This window comes from Zonotrichia leucophrys, chromosome 1A (assembly GCF_028769735.1).
Source record: "Zonotrichia leucophrys gambelii isolate GWCS_2022_RI chromosome 1A, RI_Zleu_2.0, whole genome shotgun sequence".
NCBI lineage: Eukaryota > Metazoa > Chordata > Aves > Passeriformes > Passerellidae > Zonotrichia > Zonotrichia leucophrys.
In genome coordinates this window covers 15,517,787-15,538,332 of record NC_088170.1, presented here as the reverse complement: position 1 = coordinate 15,538,332, position 20,546 = coordinate 15,517,787, and the positions used below count along the sequence as shown (strand labels likewise).

The following is a 20,546-nucleotide window of genomic DNA, read 5'->3' as shown; positions in this document are numbered from 1 at the left end:
AATGGTGGATGTTGGAAGCTGGGTGTGCTTTCTTAATTGTTACATTTGGATTTGGGAATGTTTTTCACAGGACCAAGTCAGATGACAAGGGAATCCTCCCTGGCCACAGAAGAACACAAGCCTGTGTGTCAAAATGTTTTGAAGCAAGACCTGGTAAGAGTGCTGGTGACAGTGAAAAGCCCAGCTGGGTTGGCTGAGGAGTGGCAAAGGAGGGGAGAGGCCCCTCCAGGGGTGGTGTGGCTGCTCCCTTGCTATGACTGCTCTGCTGTGCCCTTAGGAAGCGGACCAGGAAAAGAGAAATAACAAAGAGCAGAGTGAGGAAGCACTAGCTGTGGTTCCCAACAGGAAAGGTAAGAGGGTTTTGCTGGACACCTTCATGTTACTGGAGCACAAGCTGAGTCCAGAGCTGTGTAGAGAGGTGCAGGGAGTCGCCTGTCCCACACCAAGTGTGATGTTTTAGGGCTTGGCACCTGCAGTTGGAGATCACAATGACTAGAAGAACAGTGGTGTCGTGCAGAATGTGCTGCTCTGATTTCTGCAGATACTGATCTAACCAGCTCCACATTCCTCTAGACAGGAGGAAAATTCTTAGCTGCAAAGGAGTTGGGATATTTGAAACAGTTTTGGCACCCCTGTTCTCCCCAGAGATTTGTAAGAGAAGCATTTCTGTGCTATCCATGATATAGAGGAGCAGGATGTTGTTTCTCCTTAGACATACCTCCTCTTTTGCCTTTGGAGATCATTAGAAGCTGGTGAGGCAGTAAATGGCATAATATCCTGAAGCAAAAACCTTCAATTAACCATTTATATGCTAACAATAAGATAGCAGCTGAAGAGCCCTGAACAACTGACTTTTGGGGCCTTGTACAGGTGGCAGTGCTGTGGTGCCTCACAACAAACAGAACCTGAGGCACATGAGTTCTTTTTAAGTGGTGAGAGCTTAAAACTGTAAATCTTGAAGAGGGGGTTTTGTGGAAGCTTAAAAGTCTCTCACAGGTTGGTTTGGGGAGACTAATTTTTCACTTTGGTCTGAAAATGGGTTTTTTTGGTCTCTTCTCAGGGAGTTCACCCACTGCAGGTGGCATTAAAGGAGATAAAACCAAGCAAAATGAGCCGTAAGTGTTTTGACTTTCAGTGATCACCTGCAGGTCTGAATTTAAAGCCACAGTCTGTTCCATGGTTCTTTTTCTTCCCCTACAGTGACTCTCCAAATGAGAAGGAAGTGGAGGTAAGTCTCAACTGCTTGTATCCTGAAGTATTTCAGACATCAGATCTTGTAGATAAACTCCTTGTATGTAAAAGAATGATCCAGCTTAAACTGGATGTATTCCTGCAGTCTAACTTCTGAAATCTTTCCAAGCCTAATGGAAATTTTTGCAGGAGATGGGATGGAGAAAGGTGAAAATCTGTAAAATTGAACAAAGACTTGTCACTACTGTGACATTTGTTTGCAAGCTTGAAGGAGCATAGCTGTGACCTCCTCCCAGGCAGAATGTGCTGGTTTAAGACAGTTTTGTCAAAAGGCACAGATGGCACATTGTGCTGCCAGGATGTCACCTCTTCTGGCTGCAGAACGTTCCCACCATCACTGCAGATGGGAAGACCTGCTTTAAGGAAGTGGGTCATGTTCACTTCTTCTTTTGTATCTCTGCTAAACTTTGGTCACAGGGTATAGCCCCAAATGTCATATCAGTGTCCAAATCTACCTAAACTTCTGCATCACTTGGATTCCTCTGAAATCTTTTCTCCCGCAACAGGCTGAATTTCTGAGGCTGTCTTTAGGTTTTAAGTGTGACTTGTTTACCTTGGACAAAAGAGTGAAGCTTGAAGAGAGGTCGCGAGACCTGGCTGAAGAAAACTTGAAAAAGGAGATCACAAATGCTGTGAATATGTTAGAGGTATGGCCGGGGCCAGTATGGGGATCGGATAAGTAGATGTGAGTGTCTCTTAAAACAGCTCTTTAAAGTGGGCGTGTGTGCATGGGATGCATGATGAGCAAATATGAAGTTCTGGAGCAATGCAGTTGAAATATGAGAGATTATGAAGGGTAACCCTGATCCAAGTGTATTGCATGCAAAGGCAGCAGGCAATTTTTCTGTTTCATAAACATCTGACCCCTGCTTCAGCTGTTTTTACGCTCCAGTCTCTGCCCACTGGAGCTCTCTCTCCAAGTTACACTGATTAAGGATGTTGATGTGGACCTGAATGCAGCTCCTCAGTGTCATCAGCTCAACCTTCATTCTCTGTTAATAATTCACACCAGTTTTCTTACCAATGTGTGCTCTTAGGCTTTAGTTCCTTTGTGTGAAGAAGATAACCAGGCACAGGAGATCATTAAGAAGCTGCAGAAAAGCCTGCAGTTCCTTAGCCAATATGCAGCTCGAGTTGCCAGCAGAGCAGAGATGTTGGGAGCTATTAATCAGGTAACACTTTCCATCTAAAAGTACTTTGTGCAAAGCTAAAAGCTTCTAGCTGCAAAGGGATGGCCACGTCTTTCTGGGCTTATGGTTCCAGGATTGCATTTGGGAATCTGGTGTGTGTAGTGTAGACTGCTCAGAACAGTTTAGTCCTGGCCTTCTCTTCTCTCTGTGTTCTTATAAGGAATCCCAGGCATTGAGAGCAGCCATGCTGCACTAGAATTGTGCAAAAACCCACAGCAGAAATAAGGTTCTGGTTGAAAAAAACTAAACAATAAAGGCTTTGCAGCAGTGAGATGTACAGAATACCAAGCAGTGTGGTAACAATGGCCTTGATGCTGCAAAGGTGGTTCTGTGCCTTATGGAAAGGGCAGCTAATCAGCCAAATGACCAAGTTCTGCTCAAATGTTAGGTGTGGTTGTGTATAATACCCCAGGGCAGCATGAAAATGACTTGGCAATACCAGCAAATGCATGGTGGCAGCTGAGACTGCAGATCAGAGGAAGTCATGATGATGAGTTGTAAGAGCTTGGCAAACTGAAAATTGATTGATTTTACAAGAGTGATCCCCAGAGAAATGAAACCTGTGTACCATGTGCCAGGACAGGGGTTGTAGTGAAGCTTTGAAAGGGAAGATAAAAGTGAGATAGCAGAGGAGAGCAGGTGCTCTCCAAACATGAGGCAGTTCCTGAGAGCTGCTGCTTTCCCTGCTCCCTCAGGAGAGCCGGGTGAGCAAGGCTGTGGAGGTGATGATCCAGCACGTGGAGAACCTGAAGCGCATGTACGCCAAAGAGCACGCCGAGCTCGAGGAGCTCAAGCAGGTCCTGCTCCAGAACGAGAGATCCTTCAGCTCCCTTGGAGACAGAGGTAACCAGGAAAAGCCTCTTTCCCCTCTCTAGCACCTGCCAGATAGGCCCTTATAGCTGCAGAATAGTCCTATAATCCCTCCACATCTTAGGTGACAGAATTACACAGTGGTTTTGTCACCTCCTCTAAAAATAGGAGGGGACAGCCATCTATTAACACTATTAAAAGCAGCTCTCTGAAATTAAACTTGTACCTAAACTGTCATGGGTCTCAGGGTGTGTGTGGGGCACCACTGCAAGCACACAGGTATGTCCTGCTTTCAGCAAAGGGCATGGCATGTGCTGGTCTTGTTCCTTGTCAGCAGTAAGTTTAGGTGCTTGTTCACAGTAGCTATTTCTAGGTAGCTGAGCTTTGGCTGCTCTCTACAGCCTGCACCCTTTCTTCATGGGAAATTACAAACCCCTTAAGTGCAGGGGGGCTCTATTTCCCCTTCTAAGCTGCCAGGTTTGCAGCCAGTGTTGTGCACTTGTAGCTTTGCCAGTATTAAACTCTTCTGAAAAATAGGATGTGTTTTTCAAGTGCTAAAAGGGAAGTCTTCCACACCATTAAATCCTTGCAGGAGCCTTTTGGATTGCAGTCCTGACTGCAAAAGACAGTCCTGTAACAGGAAACTACCTCAATAATGGAATATATTTGATGATAGTTACAGAAGTTGATGCTTGCAGAGGATGGGTAATGTGTGAATATTAAGAACTTATTTAATGAAATAGGAAGCTTTTTCCTGAGACCTCATTTCTGCTTTCTGAGAGTGCTTTGCTTAAACAAGCACTGCAGAAAGTCAGACCTTAGGCTGCAAATTAAGCTCACTACACTCCTGTAAGCAGCAAGATCCTCTTGTAAAGCTCTGACGTCTGATCTCTTTACAGATGAATCTATGAATAAGAAGCTACCAGGTCCTTTTAACTTTAAGGTAATGGTCCTTACATGAAATTTCAATTTAAGTGTATGAGTGTTTGGTTTTTTTTGTGCTGGTGCTCTGCTGCATGCTTGACTTGGTGCTTTTCTGTCACAAATATAGGCTGGTGTCATCAAACATGAGGATCTACTTTTCAGGCACCCCACCAACCTTCTAAGTGGTCCCCTTTAGAAGATGGAGAAGTGGTTGGGCTCTCACTCACTGGTTAAGAAATATTGTTCATGCGTGGTTCTCTTGGAATTAAAGGAGGGTTTAGCACAAAAATATGGGAGCAGTTCAAACTGCTGAGTGTAGGAATTCCTGTGAGCCAGGTTAGGGGAATTCAGTTACCTTTAGGGTTGGTATTTTGCTGGAAGATGTGCAGGCAGCCTCACTTAGGTGGGCAGAAAGCACTTACTGTGGAAAGGTGCTGCTCAAAAGAGCTGATTTGATCTGCACTTGAGATTGGATTCTTTGTGTGTCGCTTCACGCTAGGTGTCAGCGCCTCTTTTTTTAATATAGCCTGCACAAACCAGATGGTATTTTGTGTGCTCAGTGGGTAACCCAGTTGTGCCTTGCTAAGAGCCAGTAATGCCTCTTATTTGTGTAGCCCTCGTCAGCCCTGCGGAGAGTTAGCATTGCAACAGTGCCCAGGAGCGCTGGGAATGCAGGGATTGGGGTGCCACTGGTAAGTAGGGGCTGCTGGAGGGATGCTGAGGTGCTTCACCTCCCCAAAACTGGCTGGGATGAAGCATCAGAATGCCAGTGCAGTAAATGTGTCAAATTTCTCCTCCAGGCCCAGTTCCATGAACCTGATGGGGATGAACGGAGTGACAGATTCAGCAGGAGATCAAGCAGTTGGTAAAGTCACTTGGGCTTGTCTTTGAACGGGGCAAATATTTTTCAACTCTAACTGTGCCTGTAGGAAGCAGTTTATGGAGCATCTTGGGGTACAATAATGTTTAGACTACACATTTCACATTAGTTTAATGTGCTGTAATAAGTAAATGAGCCTTGTGAGCTCACCTTTTTTATTTATTGAGCATTGAGAGCTTTAAAAAAAAAACCCACAACTTTCTTGCTTTAGAACTAAATTGTGAAATCTAAATATCTACAGCAGGTGGATCTGTAGTTTTGTTTTATTTCATTTGGGGTTTTTTTAAATGGTCCTAATTTCAAGCAAATAAATTTGTAAGTTATTTGTCTGTGGTTAACCAAATGAGTAGGCTGCTGCTAAATTTCTGATTTTCTGCTCTCTATCTGCTGGGGAAAATCAGGCAAATGTGTTTAACACCTGGCAGGGGCAGGCTAGGGGTGAAGCCGAACGAGAAGCGCCCTTCGCTGCAGAGGTTCCTCAGCACCTATTCCTGGGCAGAGTATGAAGAGGAGCCTTTTGAAACCAAGTAAGTTCAGCAGCAGCCTCCTCCCAGGTGTGCTGGTTTCGTTTTTAATGAGCTTTTAATTCACCACCTGGTCAAGGCTATAGAGCCAAGCTGTTGTGAATTTGGCAAAGCTTTGGAGCTGTTGATTCTTGTTTACAGGAATGAGCAGTTGGAATCACCTGCTGAAGTACAGGAACAACCAACTAGGAAGGAAAGTGTCTCTGAAAAAGGAAAACACCCACCCAAATGGACCCTGGAGTCAATGTAAGTTTCTTTCACAAGTTAAAGGCATGTTTGGGAGGTGCACTTGAGAAGAGGGTTCAAACAAAAGGCCAGGACTTTCAGTGCTTTCTAGGAGCAAGATTTCTTGCTGCTCTTGCAAGGCAGCTTTTGTGAATCCTCTTCAGAACCAGTGTGAGGAACAGGGAGCATGGGTGGATGACTGAGCTGGGCCAGCTTATCAAGAATTTGCTTCCTTGACTATATTTTAAACTCAGAACAGTTTAGCTCCCCCTGCCCAGCTCCCAAAACAGTAACAGCCTGTCACTCTTGTTGTTTGTGGGATCTAGTTTGCTCCAAGGCTGGATGGGGTGGGAAGAGTTGCTCGTTTTGGGGAAAGCCTGAAGGGCTCTGTGCTTTCCTGCCCTGCCCAGGTACAATTCGATGTCAGCGCAGGCGTCCCACCTCAAGGCTTCCTTCTGCAACGCCAACAAAACCCTCTGGGCGTCCATGTCCCTCCTGGTCCTGCTGGCTGCTCTCACCAGCTTCCTGGTGGGGCTGTCCCTGCAGAGGCCGGCAGATGCAGCCCCCGTGTGCAGTGGGAATGCCTGGAGGACGCTGCAGCAGCTGCTGTGGCCCTACGTCAGACTGCGGCACTTCGGCCCTCCCCCGATGTAACCCCGGCTCCGCTGCCGGGGCTGAGCTCTGCAGGACAGGAGCTGAAGCTGGCCTTATTTAAGGTTACTTGTCTGGGTTTGTTCTGGTGGGTTGTGGGTATTTTTGGGGGGACAGATCAAGTTTTTTGTCTTTAAAGCATGACTTGAACTGAAAAAAAAATATTTCCTATTCTGACAAAAGTCATCTTTAAAAGCAGCTAGAAGGATCTCAGTTCTACTGAGGTTTACAAAAGAACAGCAATTTTTTGAACATAGCCAATAATAAACATGTCTAGGTGGTCTGGCCACAATTGAGTAAAGAATTTATTTTGCTTGAACAAAGATAAAATGTTTGCATTTCAGAACCTGTTTCAATGTTTTGAATAGAAAAGTATTTAAGACTTGAAATGTAACTTTATTGAAAGCTTTTGATAATAAAGTTTTGAAGGAAAGCATGCAGTAGTATCTAAGAGTATGCTAAGACTCTGGTAGCAAGAAGCAGCTGATACACAGAATCAATGAACATGCAGCCAGCTCTTTCCACTTTTTCCATGGCTTCACTGCTGGCAGACTCCTTGACCATATGGTAGAGTGTGGAGTGAAATTGAGACTCTTCTTGCATCTCTTCTGAAAAAGCTTCACTGGTTTCAGTGAGCTTGAGGTGTTGCACTTTCTCACCATCGAACATCAAAAGAGACCAGTGGCTGCCTTTGGCAGAACCTGCTCTCAGATGTTCACTCACCTGTTGCAGGAAGAAATGCACTGAGGTGAAGCCTGTGCCACTGTCAGAGCACAAATTCCAATATTTTTGTGTCCCATGCATTTAACCTGAGTGAGACAGCCACTGCAGCTCTCACAGTGGGTGTGCTACCTTTCCCCAGCCACACCTGGGGGTGTTTGGCTGGCAGAAGTTTTAACCATGTGTTTTAGTTACAGGTGGAGACAAACCAGCAGGGAGGTTGCTCACTGCCTCCCCTGCAGCAGGGAGCAAAAGAAACCCTACAGGCAGGAACCAAGTCCCAGCTGTTCTTTACAAAGCTGGCAGAGCAGACAGCTGATTCTCAAGGGGCCTCTGGAGAGCAGGAAGCTCTGTCACCCCAGCTCTGGCCAAAGCCTCCCTTGGTGACTCCTCAGTTCCATGTTCCTTAGCAAGTGTCTTTGCTGCTGAGGTTTGTGTCCCTGAGAGCTCTCAGGGCAGGCTGTGACACTGAACTGGGGCAGGGGCTGAAGCCACCAGGGTGAGGTGATTGTTTCTAACCGGGGTGGGCTCAGTGCTGGCCTGCCCTGGAACTTTGGGACTCCACAAACCTTGAACACAACTTGCTCTGGCCCTGCTTCTCCATTCCACTTGCTGTGAGCAAAAGCAAAAGCAGCTGCCAGCAGAGCCATCTGTTCATAGGCCCTCACTTCTGCCAGGGCACCCTGCAGAAACACAGACCAGACAAACACATCTCTGTCCTCTCCCTGTGCTCCAGCAGGGCCAGAGCCTGCTTTACTCTGCCCTGCCTCAGCTGGCAGCACAGCAGCTCCCAGGGCAGCAAAGGCTGACCTGAGTGAAAACCAGGGAAAAGCCACCAGGAACCTCTGGCACTCACCTTCCTGGGCACAGGGACATACTTGGGAGAGTGCTCTGCTGGGAAAATGTTCACTCCAGCTCTTTTCAAAGCTGCTCTGAGGGCAACAGGACTCATCCATTTCCCTGTGATGTGGGAAAGCACCTCCTTCTCTTCCACCACTACTGAAGACAACATACACTGATTATCCTGTTGTACAAACCAGTGAAAGCAACTTACTGGTTAGGGAAGCTCCTTTCTGGGTTAGGCTTCAAATATTGATTTTTTTGCTATGCTGGGTATTACCCACATCATCTGCTACTCTGGGCTGTGACCTTTCATTAACAGATCCTGAAGAAAGCCAGCCTTGTGCAGGAATCAGAAGTGACCCTGGTGTACTGATTTATACACCAGTGAACAGATGGATAATCATGAGTACCTTGAACTTTGGGAAGAAACAAGGAGCATGAGGCTGCTAGAACTCCCTGTATTTCTCTTGGTAGAGCAGGAGGACAGAGGAACTTTTCAGCTCTCTAACAGGGGGAACAGGCTTGAATGCAGCAAAGCACTGACTGAAACTTTCCAGAGCAAATGCACATTTCTGCTATGTGAAATGTGCTATTTCTCATAGTAAATAACTGAAATTAAATAACCAGTGCAGTGCTTGGAAAGGAAGAGAGTTTCAAATTGCTCTTGTAGAAGCATCCCAAATTCTTAATCAGAGACATTGTAATAATTATGGGGGGATTTATCTGCAAATGTTTGATTAAAAAATTATTGATAGTACCTTAATTTGTATCTGAATGGTTGCAAAGACTGCGGTGACTGTGAAGAGTCCTTCATCCACACCAGTAGGGTGCAATTCCCAGGCCTGACAGGGCAGGTTCAGGTGAGCATCCTGGAGAAGGGCTACTGTAGAAAAGCCACCCATGCTGAAGGTGATCCTCTTTTCTTCTGCTTCATAGGTTATCTTGCTGATGCCATCAGTTCTCCACCATTGGCCTGGACAAAGAGGATGGAAAGATGTACATGGAAGGCTTCTGGCAGTAATGCTGAAGTAAAACAAACCAAAGAAGTAATAATAAAAAGAAAATGTAAAATCTCCAAATCAATTAACATTCAAGTCCTCAAACTATTTCTGGGCTCCAAACTGGCCCTTATCTTTACAGCTGGATTGTAACAGCAGTCCAACTCAGGTATAAATTCCACTATTCAAATTTGAAATAAATTTATGTCTGAAGTTCAGACCTGCAGGATCCCATCGGGCTAGCACAGGCACTTCAAAATAAATCACATTATCAGGGAGCCTCAGGGTGATCTGTACTGCTTCCTGTGTGCCATCTTCAGCCTTTCCTGAGGAATATGGATACTCCTCCAGTCCAACATCCAGCAGCTTTGGCAAGAGAGGAAAAGGACAGATAAGGGGTTTATCAGAAAACTTCTTTGAGTTCATCTAACACTGCAAAGCTTTCTAACACCCATTTCAAGTGGTTTGCTAACCCTTGCAGGTGTCCAAGCCCAGCTTTGGAGGCAGTGGAAGAGCAGCCTTAGGAGGCCCCGGCCCCTCCTGAGCTGCTGCAGGCGCCCTCGGGGCAGGGCCAGCGGGCGCGGCCATTCCTGACAGAGCCCCAGGCCCCGGGAGCAGGGCAGGCAAAGGCAGCTGCGATTCCACTGTCCCACAGGGCCAGAGGGAAGGGGAGGCCACAGGGGCTGGGAATGAACATCTGGGCCTCTTCCCCTGCCCTCTGGGTTTGGCCTTTTGGGAATTGTGCTTGTTAAAGGTTTCCAGCTCCACAGTTCCCTCTGTGGGGTAGGGCGGTGCTAGAGGAAACCAGAACCCAGTGCCCACAGTGCTCAGGCAGCCTGCAGGGCCTGGAGCTGAACCAGCAGTGGGGTTGGGTACCACTGTGCTCCCACCTTTCACGTGTGAAAAACTGATGATTTGCAAACCTTGCCTGGTCAGTTTGCTGTCAGGAACTCGTGTGCAGTGCATGTGACAGCAGCGACAAACCCCAGGGGCTGCTCCCTGCCCTCCCTCACCTCCACCATGATCCAGTCCCCGACGTCCTGGGCCTGGGGCGGCAGCCGCAGGACAGAGATGTGGAACACGCCCCCCACGGGCACCAGCTGCTCCAAATCCACGACTCGCGGCGCCTCTTCTCCGCCTCCCGGCTCCTCCTGCAGCGGGGCCTCCTCCTCTGGAAGTGCAGCAGACAGCGGGAGCTCAGCGGGGCTCAGGCCCGCCGGCATCGCCCTGTGCCGGTCCCGCCGTGCCGGGAGCGCTTCCCTGGGCAGCGTTCCGGCCCCATCTGCTGGCGCTCCTCGGCATCCCTGGAACCGGGACAGCAGCAGCGGGGCTCTGGGGCTGAGCTTTGGGATTTGCAGTTCCAAGTGCTTTCTGTGGGAATAAGGTTTTACTGACAGAATGAGTCCATCGTTACCCACAGAAGAATTTCACAAGCACAGTAATACAGTAGATTCTAGGCAGGTTTAGTAAGATTGTATTGATACAAAAAGAAATGAAGCAAATCACATATGTCAAAATAAATAAAAATAAGGCATCAAAAGGTCATGGGCTGAAGGTGAAAAACGTATGATAATTACGAGGAGCAAGAGGGATTTAACATGAAATACAATTTTCAGATAACAAAGATAATTATGCATAGGGAAAAAAAGAAATACATATATATCATATGAAATTATAAATTTAAGGTTTAATGGATTGGAAAAAGTTAGTGAAAGGCAGAAACACTGTGGACAAAAATGGCCATAAATATTTTCTTTAAAAAAGCCAAACAGCTCATAAACCATCACAAGGGATGGTACAGGAGAAGTTACTGTTTACAGGAATCAAGAAAAAAAGTGTTCAATACTGTAAAAACATTTACTATAATTGTTATGAAATTTGCTCTGAGAGAATGAGACCAAATCAAAAAATGGCAACTCTAAAATGCTGTGAAGTGGAACTAAATTATGTCAATATTATGCAGTTGTTTTATTTAAGTCAGTACCACAAGAAAACTCACTCTATTAAACCAAAGAACAACACCACAACACTGGAGAAATTTGAAACTCATGTGAGACAGACAAACAGTTTTATTTTCTAGAATTAGCCCCTCTTTTAACAAGGTGCAAGAGCAGGTATCTCACTTTAAGCACCATTCAGGTAATACTCAGTACCACCCCATACTACACCAATGCCTACCATGATATACATTGGAATCATTATTTTCTGAAGAAGTAAATCTCCCCAGAGCCTGGCAGATTCATAAAGATTGTGTGTCTCACCCATAAATATCACCATATCACCATAGATATGGATATTATATGTATAATAATATCCATATCTATAGGAACATTATAAGCATGTCCATAAGCATAAATAATAAATAAAAAGTGTAGGGACAAACTCCATTTTCCTATCTGTCCTGTTTTCTCCCCTCATGATTTAACAATCATTAATAGAAATGTTAACCAAACATCCCTATATTTATAAACTTTGCTCCATGCACATGGAGGTGTTGCAGTGTTTCCATGGATCGTGGAATGGCCTGGGTTGGAAGGGACCTTGGAGCGCAGTGTCGCTGTCCCAGGCTGGTGGCCGGCCCAGGAGCAGCGTGCCTGGGCTGGGGCCGCAGCTCCCGCTCCCTTCCCATGCTCGGGCAGCAGCTGGAGCTGCCTCCTCCTGTGACTGTGCTCACAGGGGTCCCAGGATGAGGGAAGAGATGAGGATCTGACTCCATGTTTCAGAAGGCTTGATTTATTATTTTATTATATATATTATATTCAAAATATACTAAAAGAATAGAAGAAAGGATTTAATCAGAAGGCTAGCTAAGAATAGAATAAGAAAGAACGATAACAAAGGCTTGTGGCTTGGACAGAGAGTCTGAGCCAGCTGACCGTGATTGGCCATTAATAAGAAACAACCAGATGAGACCAATCACAGATGCACCTGTTGCATTCCACAGCAGCAGATAACCATTGTTTACATTTTATTCCTGAGGTCTCTCAGCTTCTCAGGAGGAAAATCCCAAGGAAAGGATTTTTCATAAAAGATGTCTGCGACATCCTCACGTCCCTGCCACTGCAGGACCCCGCCGGGGCTGGAGCCCAGGATCCCAACCTGCATTCACGGACCCATTCAGCAGTGCGATCACAGAATCACAGAATTTCTGGGTTGGAAGAGACCTTTAAGATCATCAAGTCCAACCCATGTTCTAACACCTCTACTAGATCATGGCATCATGGCACATCCAGTCTTTTTTTAAACACATCGAGGGATGGTGACTCCACCACCTCCCTGGGCAGATGATTCCAGTATTTGACCACTCTTTCTGTGAAAAACTTCCTCCTTAATTCTAGCCTGTATCTCCCTTGGCGCAGCTTGAGACTGTGTCCTCTTGTTCTGTCTGTTGTTTCCTGGTTGTTGTCTGGTGCTCCCTGGGAGCACCAGGGACAGACAAACCAGGAATGAGAGCAGAGAGGAAGAAAAGGAAGAACAGGGGGCGGAATGGAGATGAAATAAAAACAGCTGGGATGGGCAGCACAACGGAGAGGGGTTAAAAAAGAATAGGGACGGGGAACGGGACAGAAGGATCCAGTGAAAAACAATGGCACAGGGAACAGGACAGAGCAACAGGGTGAGAGGAATAGCAGATTTGTCTTTACTAACAAGCTGTGGGTCTGCTGGTAGATAAAACTAGCACTGGGAGATAAAAGAAACAATCTGAAGGATTCCACTGATTGATGAATGGAAAAAGACGTTTGCTTTTACAAATAAACTTTAGGTTTGCTGGTAAATGAAGTAAGACATTGAAAGATGAAAGAAACAATGAGGAAGAAAAACCCCTAAATTCCATATCAATTAAAATTAAATACATTAGAGGGAAATCTTTAGTATCAGGTGTATCAGGGAGTCTGTACCTCTCAAGTACCTCAGCCAATGGGGAAAGAGAGAAGGGAAATGCAGCCAGGAAATTAGGATAAAAACGAGGCTGCATCCTCCAAAAATTTGAGATATCCCAGGGGAATGCCCCATGGCCTCTCCCTTTATTCGAATAAAGCCAAAAAAAGGACTCCTCTGTCTCCTTTTTGGACATTACCTCTGGTGTTTGTGGATTAATTTCCCTAACAAGGGAATAAAAGGTACACAAGAAGGAAAAATAAAAAGACAGAGTGGCAAACACACAGGAAGGACAGAGGGATACAGAGACAAAGAGGGAAGCAAGGACAGAGAGAGAAAATGACCACGGCAGGTGGGTGTGGGGGGAAGGTGCAGCAGAGGGATGGAGAAAGAGAGGGATGGGCAGCAGGACAGAGGGTTATAAAGAGAAGAGTACAGCGAGGGAAAAGGACTGAGCAGCAGATGCAGACAGGTACAGGCGAAAGGACAGTGAGATGGACAAAGAAATACCATCACAGTGCAAGACAAAGGAAAAGAGAGGAGAAGGAAGAAGGAAAGATAAAGATGCGAGCCTCTTCCAGCTCCAGCTGTGAAACACACCCTGGTGATTCCTGTGTATTATCCCAGGCCATCCTGGGAACTGCAGCCTGGTGTCTCAGTCTGGGCTAACCCAGCTTCACAGGACAGCATTTAATTTTTTTAGAGGGATTCAGAAAGAAAATCTACTCTGCACCATTCAAGTAAATCCATGTGATCTTGAGGTAAAAGCTGCGTCTTTTCTTCTGTAAAAACTGACACGCTCCTACAACTCTGATAACATGGATGCATTCTACATGTGCCCTACATGTGCAAGGAAATGCAGTTTTGCATGCTTTTTGTTTGTTTAAAAAGAAAAATTACCTGGAATTAAAGACTAAAATGCAGTATGATTCAGGAAGGTGGAAAAAATGACAGTGAAAAAGAGTTGTTTATTGACTGAGATGGTACCTATATGCTGAACAAATTAAGCATGCTAAATCCCAGTGGTAGAAGTTTACATTTCATAGAAACCAGCTGTTAAGAGCTAGGACTGAGAAGAACATTCCAATGACTGAAGTTCCAAAGAGCACTCCTGTCTAATAAAGTATATTTTGATACCATGCAGCCTGAAACACTGAAGTTCTGCAATAGGATTTTAAAAATCAGACTAAACTTGATTGAATAGAACTAAACTATTTTTGTTACCTGGTTTGAAGGACTTGTAGGAAAAAAAAAAAAAAACAGGCTAGATAAGGCAGAATACACGATTTTTAATTTTAATGTATCTTCCACACAGAAGACCTGTTCTGAAATGCACATGCTTTCAGATGGATAGGATTGCTGGAAACAAAGGCTGAAGTTTTTTACAAATGCCTGTGACTCATAGACTAAGTATCAAAATTATTTACATAGTATCAGAAAGCTGTGTTTAATCATCATCAACATACATGAGTTTTTGCTTTTCCATCCATTTGGGGAATATGGAAGAGCCTCCAGGGCCCAAATCTGGCAAGGCTGTGAGACTGCAGCACACAAATGCCATGACCACACCCTGGTTCCCTAGGAGAAAGATGACTGGAGCTACAAGTGTGTTCCACACTGGTTGTGGGGAAGGTGCTCCATTTCAGGACTGCAAGACTCAGAGAGAGAAGAGAAAAAAACGGCATTCTGAGCAGACAGCAAAATGCTTGAATTTGTGCCAAGCACATCCTGGAAGTGGTGGGATCTGGTTTGAGGCTCTCTTTTGAAGGAGACAACAGCAGGACAAGCACTGGACACACTTGGTGACAGCTCTTCCCTGCTCCCCTGCATCCATACATTGAGCCTCGACCAAGTTCATTTGCAGAGAAGCAGAAGATGGACTTCATGTAAGATCTTGCTGAAAGAATCTTCTGTCATTTAGTCGCCCAGCAAAAATACAAGGTGCTGGATGTTCCTATGGAAAGTCCAGTGTTTTGCCAAAAAGAACAAAGACTCCAGCTCCTTGAATCTGACACCTAACTACAGCAGAATGGAATGTGGATCCCAGGGAGATGGACTGGCTTTGTGCACTGGTCAGGCACTGGAATTGCTCATAATTGCTTCTCCTCTCCCTAACTGCAGACAATTGAACCCCAAGGAGTAAATCCTTTCTTCTCAATTGCAGCATCCTCCTTCTTTCAGTCCACAAGCTGCTGCACCTGAACAGTCAGTCCAAAGCACATGAAAGATGCAGGCCTGGTTTTAGAAGAGGAGGTAATAACAGCTATTTTGTTATTCTCCAGTTGGAGGTACTGCCCTATATTGTAAATGCAGGCAACCCCGACAAAAGGAGAGAATGATGCATTTGACTCTATCTTATCAGAAGGCCAATTTATTACTTTACTATACCATATTATATTAAAGAATACCATACTATACTATACTAAAGAATACAGAAAAGATACTTACTGAATGCTAAAAATATAATAATGAAAACTCATTACTCTTTCCAGAGTTCTGACACAGCTTGGCCCCAATTGGCCAATGAGTCAAAACAACGCACACCAGAGTCTAAGCAGGCAATCACTTTTGGGTAAACAATCTCTAAACACATTTCACATGATCACAACACAGGAGAAGCAAATGAGATAAGAATTGTTTTCCCTTTTTGGGGGGCTTCTCGCTGCCTTTCAGCTTCCCAGGAGAAAAATCCTGGGCTAAGGAATCATGTTCAGGGAACATGAAGAGCAGTACAAAATACAGGGCGTAAAAAAACCCAAACCAAAACACAAACATGAGGTCATCCACATTACAGAACTCTGATGCTTGCTTAAACTTCAAAACTGTCAGGGAACATTTCTCCCACCTCTCCTCTCTGCTACCTGCTTTGTGTCCCCCAGCATGGGGGTCATCACTGTTTCTCTGTCATTTGCAAAGGGCCACATCCCAAGGGCCCCAAACCCAATACCTCCCTCCTTCAACTGGACTTGATGGTCCATATGGGTCCCTTCCAGCTGGGAATATTCTGTTCTGTGATTCCAGCACAGGTCCAGTGGACAAGAAGAGGCTGTGTTGAAACAGGATTTCCTTCACTTCTGGGAATGGTGAAATAAACCTCCAATGGAAAGGAAATACAGGATAAACCAGGTGGTTGGTATTCTACACACTTCCTTTGGGAAGACAAACCTGAGCTGGGAAAGGTCAGCCACATGTTCTTAATTTCGTTTCCATGACCATAATAACATGGAGCCACACTAGGTTGTGCTGCAAAGGGAATTTTATCCATTAGTTTACAAACTGAGAGCCTGAAACCACTTTGGAGACACAGATATGTACCTATCTACCTATCTAAAGAAAATATTTAATTTTCCATGAATAAATTTAGGAAGCCTGTAATGAGAGCTGGCCTGAACTTGCTCAATGGATTTTCCTTTCTAAAGGCAAAGGCAGTATTTTGTTCAGTGGGTTGGATCCAAACAGTGAATAATAACCTGAACTGCTCAGCTGAGGGGAAGGGTTTCACTTCTTGTGAGAAACTCCTTTGAAATTACCCTATTTTGTGTCAAAAATATACAGCCTTTTGAGCATTACATGGTTTTATGGAGCAGATTTGGGCAAGGGACTTAGAGGGAGCTGGTCCTGTGACGGACTGGTTTGACTGCTCCCACCTGCTCTCCAAAACTGGCTGGAGAGGATCATGGAATCATGGAATGATTTGGGTTGGAAGGGACTTAAAAGATCCCAGCTGGGCCCTCCTTGGGCAAAGCCAAGCACAGAGATAGGGGAGGAGACACTCCACTGCCTTGCAGCCTCCCTTATTTGTTTGGATTGTGACAACATTATTTACTTTATCTATAAATATCCCTCTGGCACAGGGAATAAATAATGCACTGGATGATATTTTCCAGATGGTCTCATAGTCCTGGGTGAGGTGATCCCCTGGCATCATTTGGAGGGGGAAGAAAATGGGATCTGCAGGCCCACACATCACTGTGCAAGTGACCTTAAAATAATTCTCTGTCTCTCCCTGCTCTCAGGACAAAGCAGGAAGAGTCCATTCCCTGCATCTTGTTGTGATTCTCAGGTTGAGACACAGCATCCCTCAAAATCCACATCCTGCAAAAAACCTCTCAGGCACACAGGTATCAGTGGCTTTTCTTTTCTGCTTTTTTGCCCCTCAGCCTTTCCTTAATTTTTCTTCACAAAAAATGTTTTTTTCTTTTAAGTGGGGGAGGGATTTGAGGATTAAGAAATTGAAAACTTTGCTGCTGTTTTTGAACCCTATTATGTTAGGGTTCTTTTTTTTTTTTAATTTCTCACACTTGTTTCACCATGAAGAGCTGTGCAAGGCAGGCATTTGAAGTCACCACTGCTGTTCCAAACACCATGTGTTTTTCCAAGGCCTTTGGAAGGGGCAGCCTGACCAGGCAGCCAGTGGACCATGCCATGATTAGCTGCCATTAAGTTGTGCAGGTGAAGTGATCTGCCTGCTGTGGCAAGGACAGGCAGGATCACCTGGGCTGTTCCATGGAACTCCTTGGCTGCGCTCCCCAGGAGCTCCATGACATTCCTGCAGGGTGGGACAGAGGGGACAGCTGGAGCTGCACAGCTGGGAGTTCTAGGAAGGGCTGAGGGGCAGTGTCCTGTGCAGGACCAAGGTGTGTGCAATGAGATGTCCGGTCCCTGCACTTGGGATACCCTCTGGACACACAGGGATGCTGAGGAGGTGCTCTTGCAGGGGTCAGCAGGTACAGAGCAACCGGATCAACTCCCTAGGCAGACTCCTGTGGGTGATGTTACCCCACAGAATCCTGTTGGAGCTGGGTTCTGGAGTGGAAAAGAACAAGCAGAATTAGCCAGGTGCACTGTGCATGTGTGCAGTAGCTCTGTGTTAACAACAGGAACTCAGGGCACACAGGCCAAACCCTGGCCAGATTATTCAAATACATTGTGCAAATTCAAACATATATTCTTTTGCACTGTAATAATCCTTTTGATTGATTCATTCACTGGGGGAAAAACAGAAGGTGAGCCAATAGAGGGAAACAAATAAATGTCTCTGGGTGGCTCAGATCACACCTCTAGGCCTCCTGCTGGAACAAAAACTTGCATCCATTACTGAGCCATCGGTGCCTGAGAGAAATCCTTAATGTCCAAAATTTGAAGCTAACAGCTGGGAACTGAAGATGCCCCTGTGCCTGAAATGTCTCAGTAGTCCTCAGGGCCCCAGGAGGGCAGGAGGGGTCTCCACTGTTAGTTTTACAGATTAGTGGAGCATGTAAGGGCACCTCTGGGCTCAGTGACCGTGACAGCTGAGAGCACTGGCTCCTGTTCCTGATATGCTGGCAGCCACTCCAGTGAGAGCACTGGGAAACCCTTTTGGAGCTGTCATGGTTCACAGCCTGGCATGTTGAGAGGCTCCCCCAGGTCAGCTCCTGTTTGCTTTAATTCCCTGCTCTTTTGGGAGCAGCTCCCTGCAGGGCAAACAGAAGAGGCTGGCAGGAGGTAAGCTGTATGTGAGGGCAGCTGCTGGGGGCAGCTCCCGGACTCTGCACCCTGCCCTCAGCAAAGCCTCACTCCCCTGCAGGTCTCTGTGCCATTTTTTATCCCAGTGCTCCCGTGGTTACCTGTGCAGCAGCAGCACTGTGGTTTTTGGGTGGTTCTCCCTCCCCAGGGGTGCTGGCAGGGCCATTTCCAGCTGTGGGAGCAGTGGGGTGGCTGTGCCCTGGGCAGGAGCACCAGCCCTGGGCAGCAAGCAGTGCTTGGCCACAGCGCTGGGCCTGGAGCTGAACAGAGCAGAAGGGCTGTAAAACACAGGGGGGACTTTGCCCATGCCAGTGGTGTTTGTGGTTGGAGAAGACCAGCCCTGGAAGTGTTTAGGGAGCAGGGAGGACGGGGGGAGGATGCACTGAGAGATCAGCCTGGCCATGCTGCAGCTGCCTGCGATCCACACCTGGAGTATCCCCAGCTCAGCCACTCTTGGAGGGAGCTCGAGCTCCTTTTGTAGGTGCTTTTCCTCACAGAGTACAAGGGCTGGAAAGAGGCTGGCTCAGGAGCTCTGCCCTCAGCAGGGATGGCTCCAGGCAGGAGATCTGGGCTGTCAGTGCTGATGCACTGCAGGGAAGTCCCCACTGTTGCTGCTCCCAGGGCTCCTGCTCATCAAAATTAGGGCCAAAAGAGACAAAATTGGAGCTGTGGCCCCTGCTCATCCTGGCATTTGCCACCTTGGAGTCATTTGATGGAAACCTGGGGAGGGCGTGAGCTTCTGTGCTTCCCTTGAAAATGGAAACCACAGCTTGGGGAAGATCCTCTGGACTTCACTTGTGCACAACACTCACGGGAGTGGCCTGTCCCACTGACCACCCCCAAAACACCACTACTGCTGTGCACACCTCTGCTGCCTTTAGCTTCACTTAGTTTTAGCTTCATTTTATTTTGGTTCACCTCCTCCAGATTGGCTGTTATTTTCTCTCTGGAGCCAGGGAAAGCAAAACTGTGCAGCGCTGATGGAGGCTCCCGACTGCCGCAGCTCTCGGAGGAGCCGCCTGCAGTGGGCGAGCCCTGAGCAGCTTCAGGGAGAACACGGTCACTGCAGTGTCACAGGGCAGGCCACAGCCACGGGTCCCCTCAGCAGGAGCCTCCTGACCAGCCCGAAGGCTGCACCTGCTCCGGCCTCTTCAGCAGGGAAAACGAAGTACCTGTCTTCACTGTTTGCGCTTCCCAGTCACGGCAGTGGGATTAATCCCTAATGCTACCCTGCTGCTGTAGGCAAAGGTGTTTTCCCTCCTCCTGTGGGCTGAAGCAGCCCTGCCTGCTGGCAGGTGAACACAGCAGTGTCTTACACACTGGCCAGGGCTGAGAGCCCCGCCGTGTTTACCGACTCCATGGCTACTATGGAAAACCGCTCTGGTTTCCCTGCCCGCTCCTCCTTCCTTATCAGTCCAGGGGTGGCTAAGGATGAATGATTAGAGGTAACGGCAAATATTACACCCGTGGTACTAATTCTGCTTTTCAAATGGAAATCAAACAACATTTAACCTGACACAATGCCCGAGAAGGACGTTGGGGCTGTTGAAAGACCATTAAGCTTTAAGGAGAGGATGAGCTGCAGAAAATGTTCCGTAACTAACTCAGCCACCCACAGCCTGGTGGAAACCCGGAAAACCTCAGTAAACATCGGCAGTTCTGAGTGTGAACAAAAGAACTCTATTTCACCGGTTAAATACTCACTCTAAACTCGATAAGTGCTGTGTGCTGGCATTGGTTGTCTCAGGGGGAGTGAAAATCTTCTGTGGACCTGTTTTTCCCTGGTGTTTTGGTGGGTTTGTTGATCCTGCTCTCATGCCCCATCCCAGAGCGGAATAAATTTCCCTGGGGATGAGTAGTTTCTGCTTTGCATAAGTGTTGTGGGATTTTTGGCTCATAAGGCACCTCTAGCACCTGGCAAGGTCAGTGCTTAAGCATCTGCTAATCCTTGAGATTTGGGCTCTGGCCTCTGGCTCCGCAGTCTGGAGCTCTGCCCAGAGCGGACCTAAGCAGGACTAAGGAGGGATGCCACCAGCAGGAAAACCAGACAGGTCTGGAATTCAGGCAGACAAACACGAAACCTCTTGCAACACACAAAGTAAGAAAAAACCTCTGTTTAATGATTGCTGTGGTGAAGCTGACCAGC

General features: G+C 46.6%; 2 protein-coding genes and 1 long non-coding RNA gene across 7 annotated transcripts in view; 2 read left to right on the top strand and 1 right to left on the bottom strand.

Annotated features, from left to right (window-relative positions):
- Positions 1–6,891, top strand: part of IRAG2 (inositol 1,4,5-triphosphate receptor associated 2) — a 35,826-nt gene extending 28,935 nt beyond the window's left edge. For 2 of the 5 annotated variants that reach the window (XM_064701472.1, XM_064701470.1), the window contains exons 28-40: positions 71–153; positions 278–350; positions 1,061–1,115; positions 1,201–1,228; positions 1,758–1,898; positions 2,289–2,423; positions 3,137–3,284; positions 4,151–4,194; positions 4,790–4,867; positions 4,976–5,040; positions 5,457–5,582; positions 5,721–5,825; positions 6,215–6,891. In XM_064701472.1, coding sequence (XP_064557542.1) covers positions 71–153; positions 278–350; positions 1,061–1,115; positions 1,201–1,228; positions 1,758–1,898; positions 2,289–2,423; positions 3,137–3,284; positions 4,151–4,194; positions 4,790–4,867; positions 4,976–5,040; positions 5,457–5,582; positions 5,721–5,825; positions 6,215–6,458 — 1,325 coding nt within the window. In that variant the 3' untranslated portion in view covers positions 6,459–6,891. The remainder of the gene's footprint in view (positions 1–70; positions 154–277; positions 351–1,060; positions 1,116–1,200; positions 1,229–1,757; positions 1,899–2,288; positions 2,424–3,136; positions 3,285–4,150; positions 4,195–4,789; positions 4,868–4,975; positions 5,041–5,456; positions 5,583–5,720; positions 5,826–6,214) is intronic. The other 3 variants (XM_064701479.1, XM_064701491.1, XM_064701485.1) reach the window with 3 other exon arrangements.
- On the bottom strand, positions 6,751–10,242 carry LOC135441949 (dynein axonemal intermediate chain 7-like). Its single transcript, XM_064701500.1, has 6 exons — positions 10,030–10,242; positions 9,238–9,382; positions 8,777–8,991; positions 8,032–8,199; positions 7,745–7,858; positions 6,751–7,178 (listed from the first exon to the last, which is right to left on the bottom strand). The coding sequence occupies exons 1-6, from the start codon at positions 10,237–10,239 to the stop codon at positions 6,903–6,905; spliced, it is 1,128 nt and encodes a 375-aa protein (XP_064557570.1). The 5' UTR covers positions 10,240–10,242; the 3' UTR covers positions 6,751–6,902.
- A 6,420-nt stretch (positions 10,243–16,662) lies between these two features.
- On the top strand, positions 16,663–20,129 carry LOC135456738 (uncharacterized). The gene is made up of 3 exons (XR_010442603.1): positions 16,663–16,800; positions 16,912–17,016; positions 19,328–20,129. It is a non-coding gene; the product is annotated as an uncharacterized LOC135456738 (long non-coding RNA).
- The last annotated feature ends 417 nt before the right edge of the window (positions 20,130–20,546 follow it).

Excerpts from the sequence above, each read along its gene's own strand:
- LOC135441949 (XM_064701500.1), bottom strand. The coding sequence starts at position 10,239 with ATGCCGGCGGGCCTGAGCCCCGCTGAGCTCCCGCTGTCTGCTGCACTT. Across the intron at positions 8,992-9,237 it reads AGCCCGATGGGATCCTGCAG|GCCAATGGTGGAGAACTGAT; the intron begins GTCTGAACTTCA and ends CTCTTTGTCCAG. Across the intron at positions 7,859-8,031 it reads ATGTCCCTGTGCCCAGGAAG|GGTGCCCTGGCAGAAGTGAG; the intron begins GTGAGTGCCAGA and ends GTGTTTCTGCAG.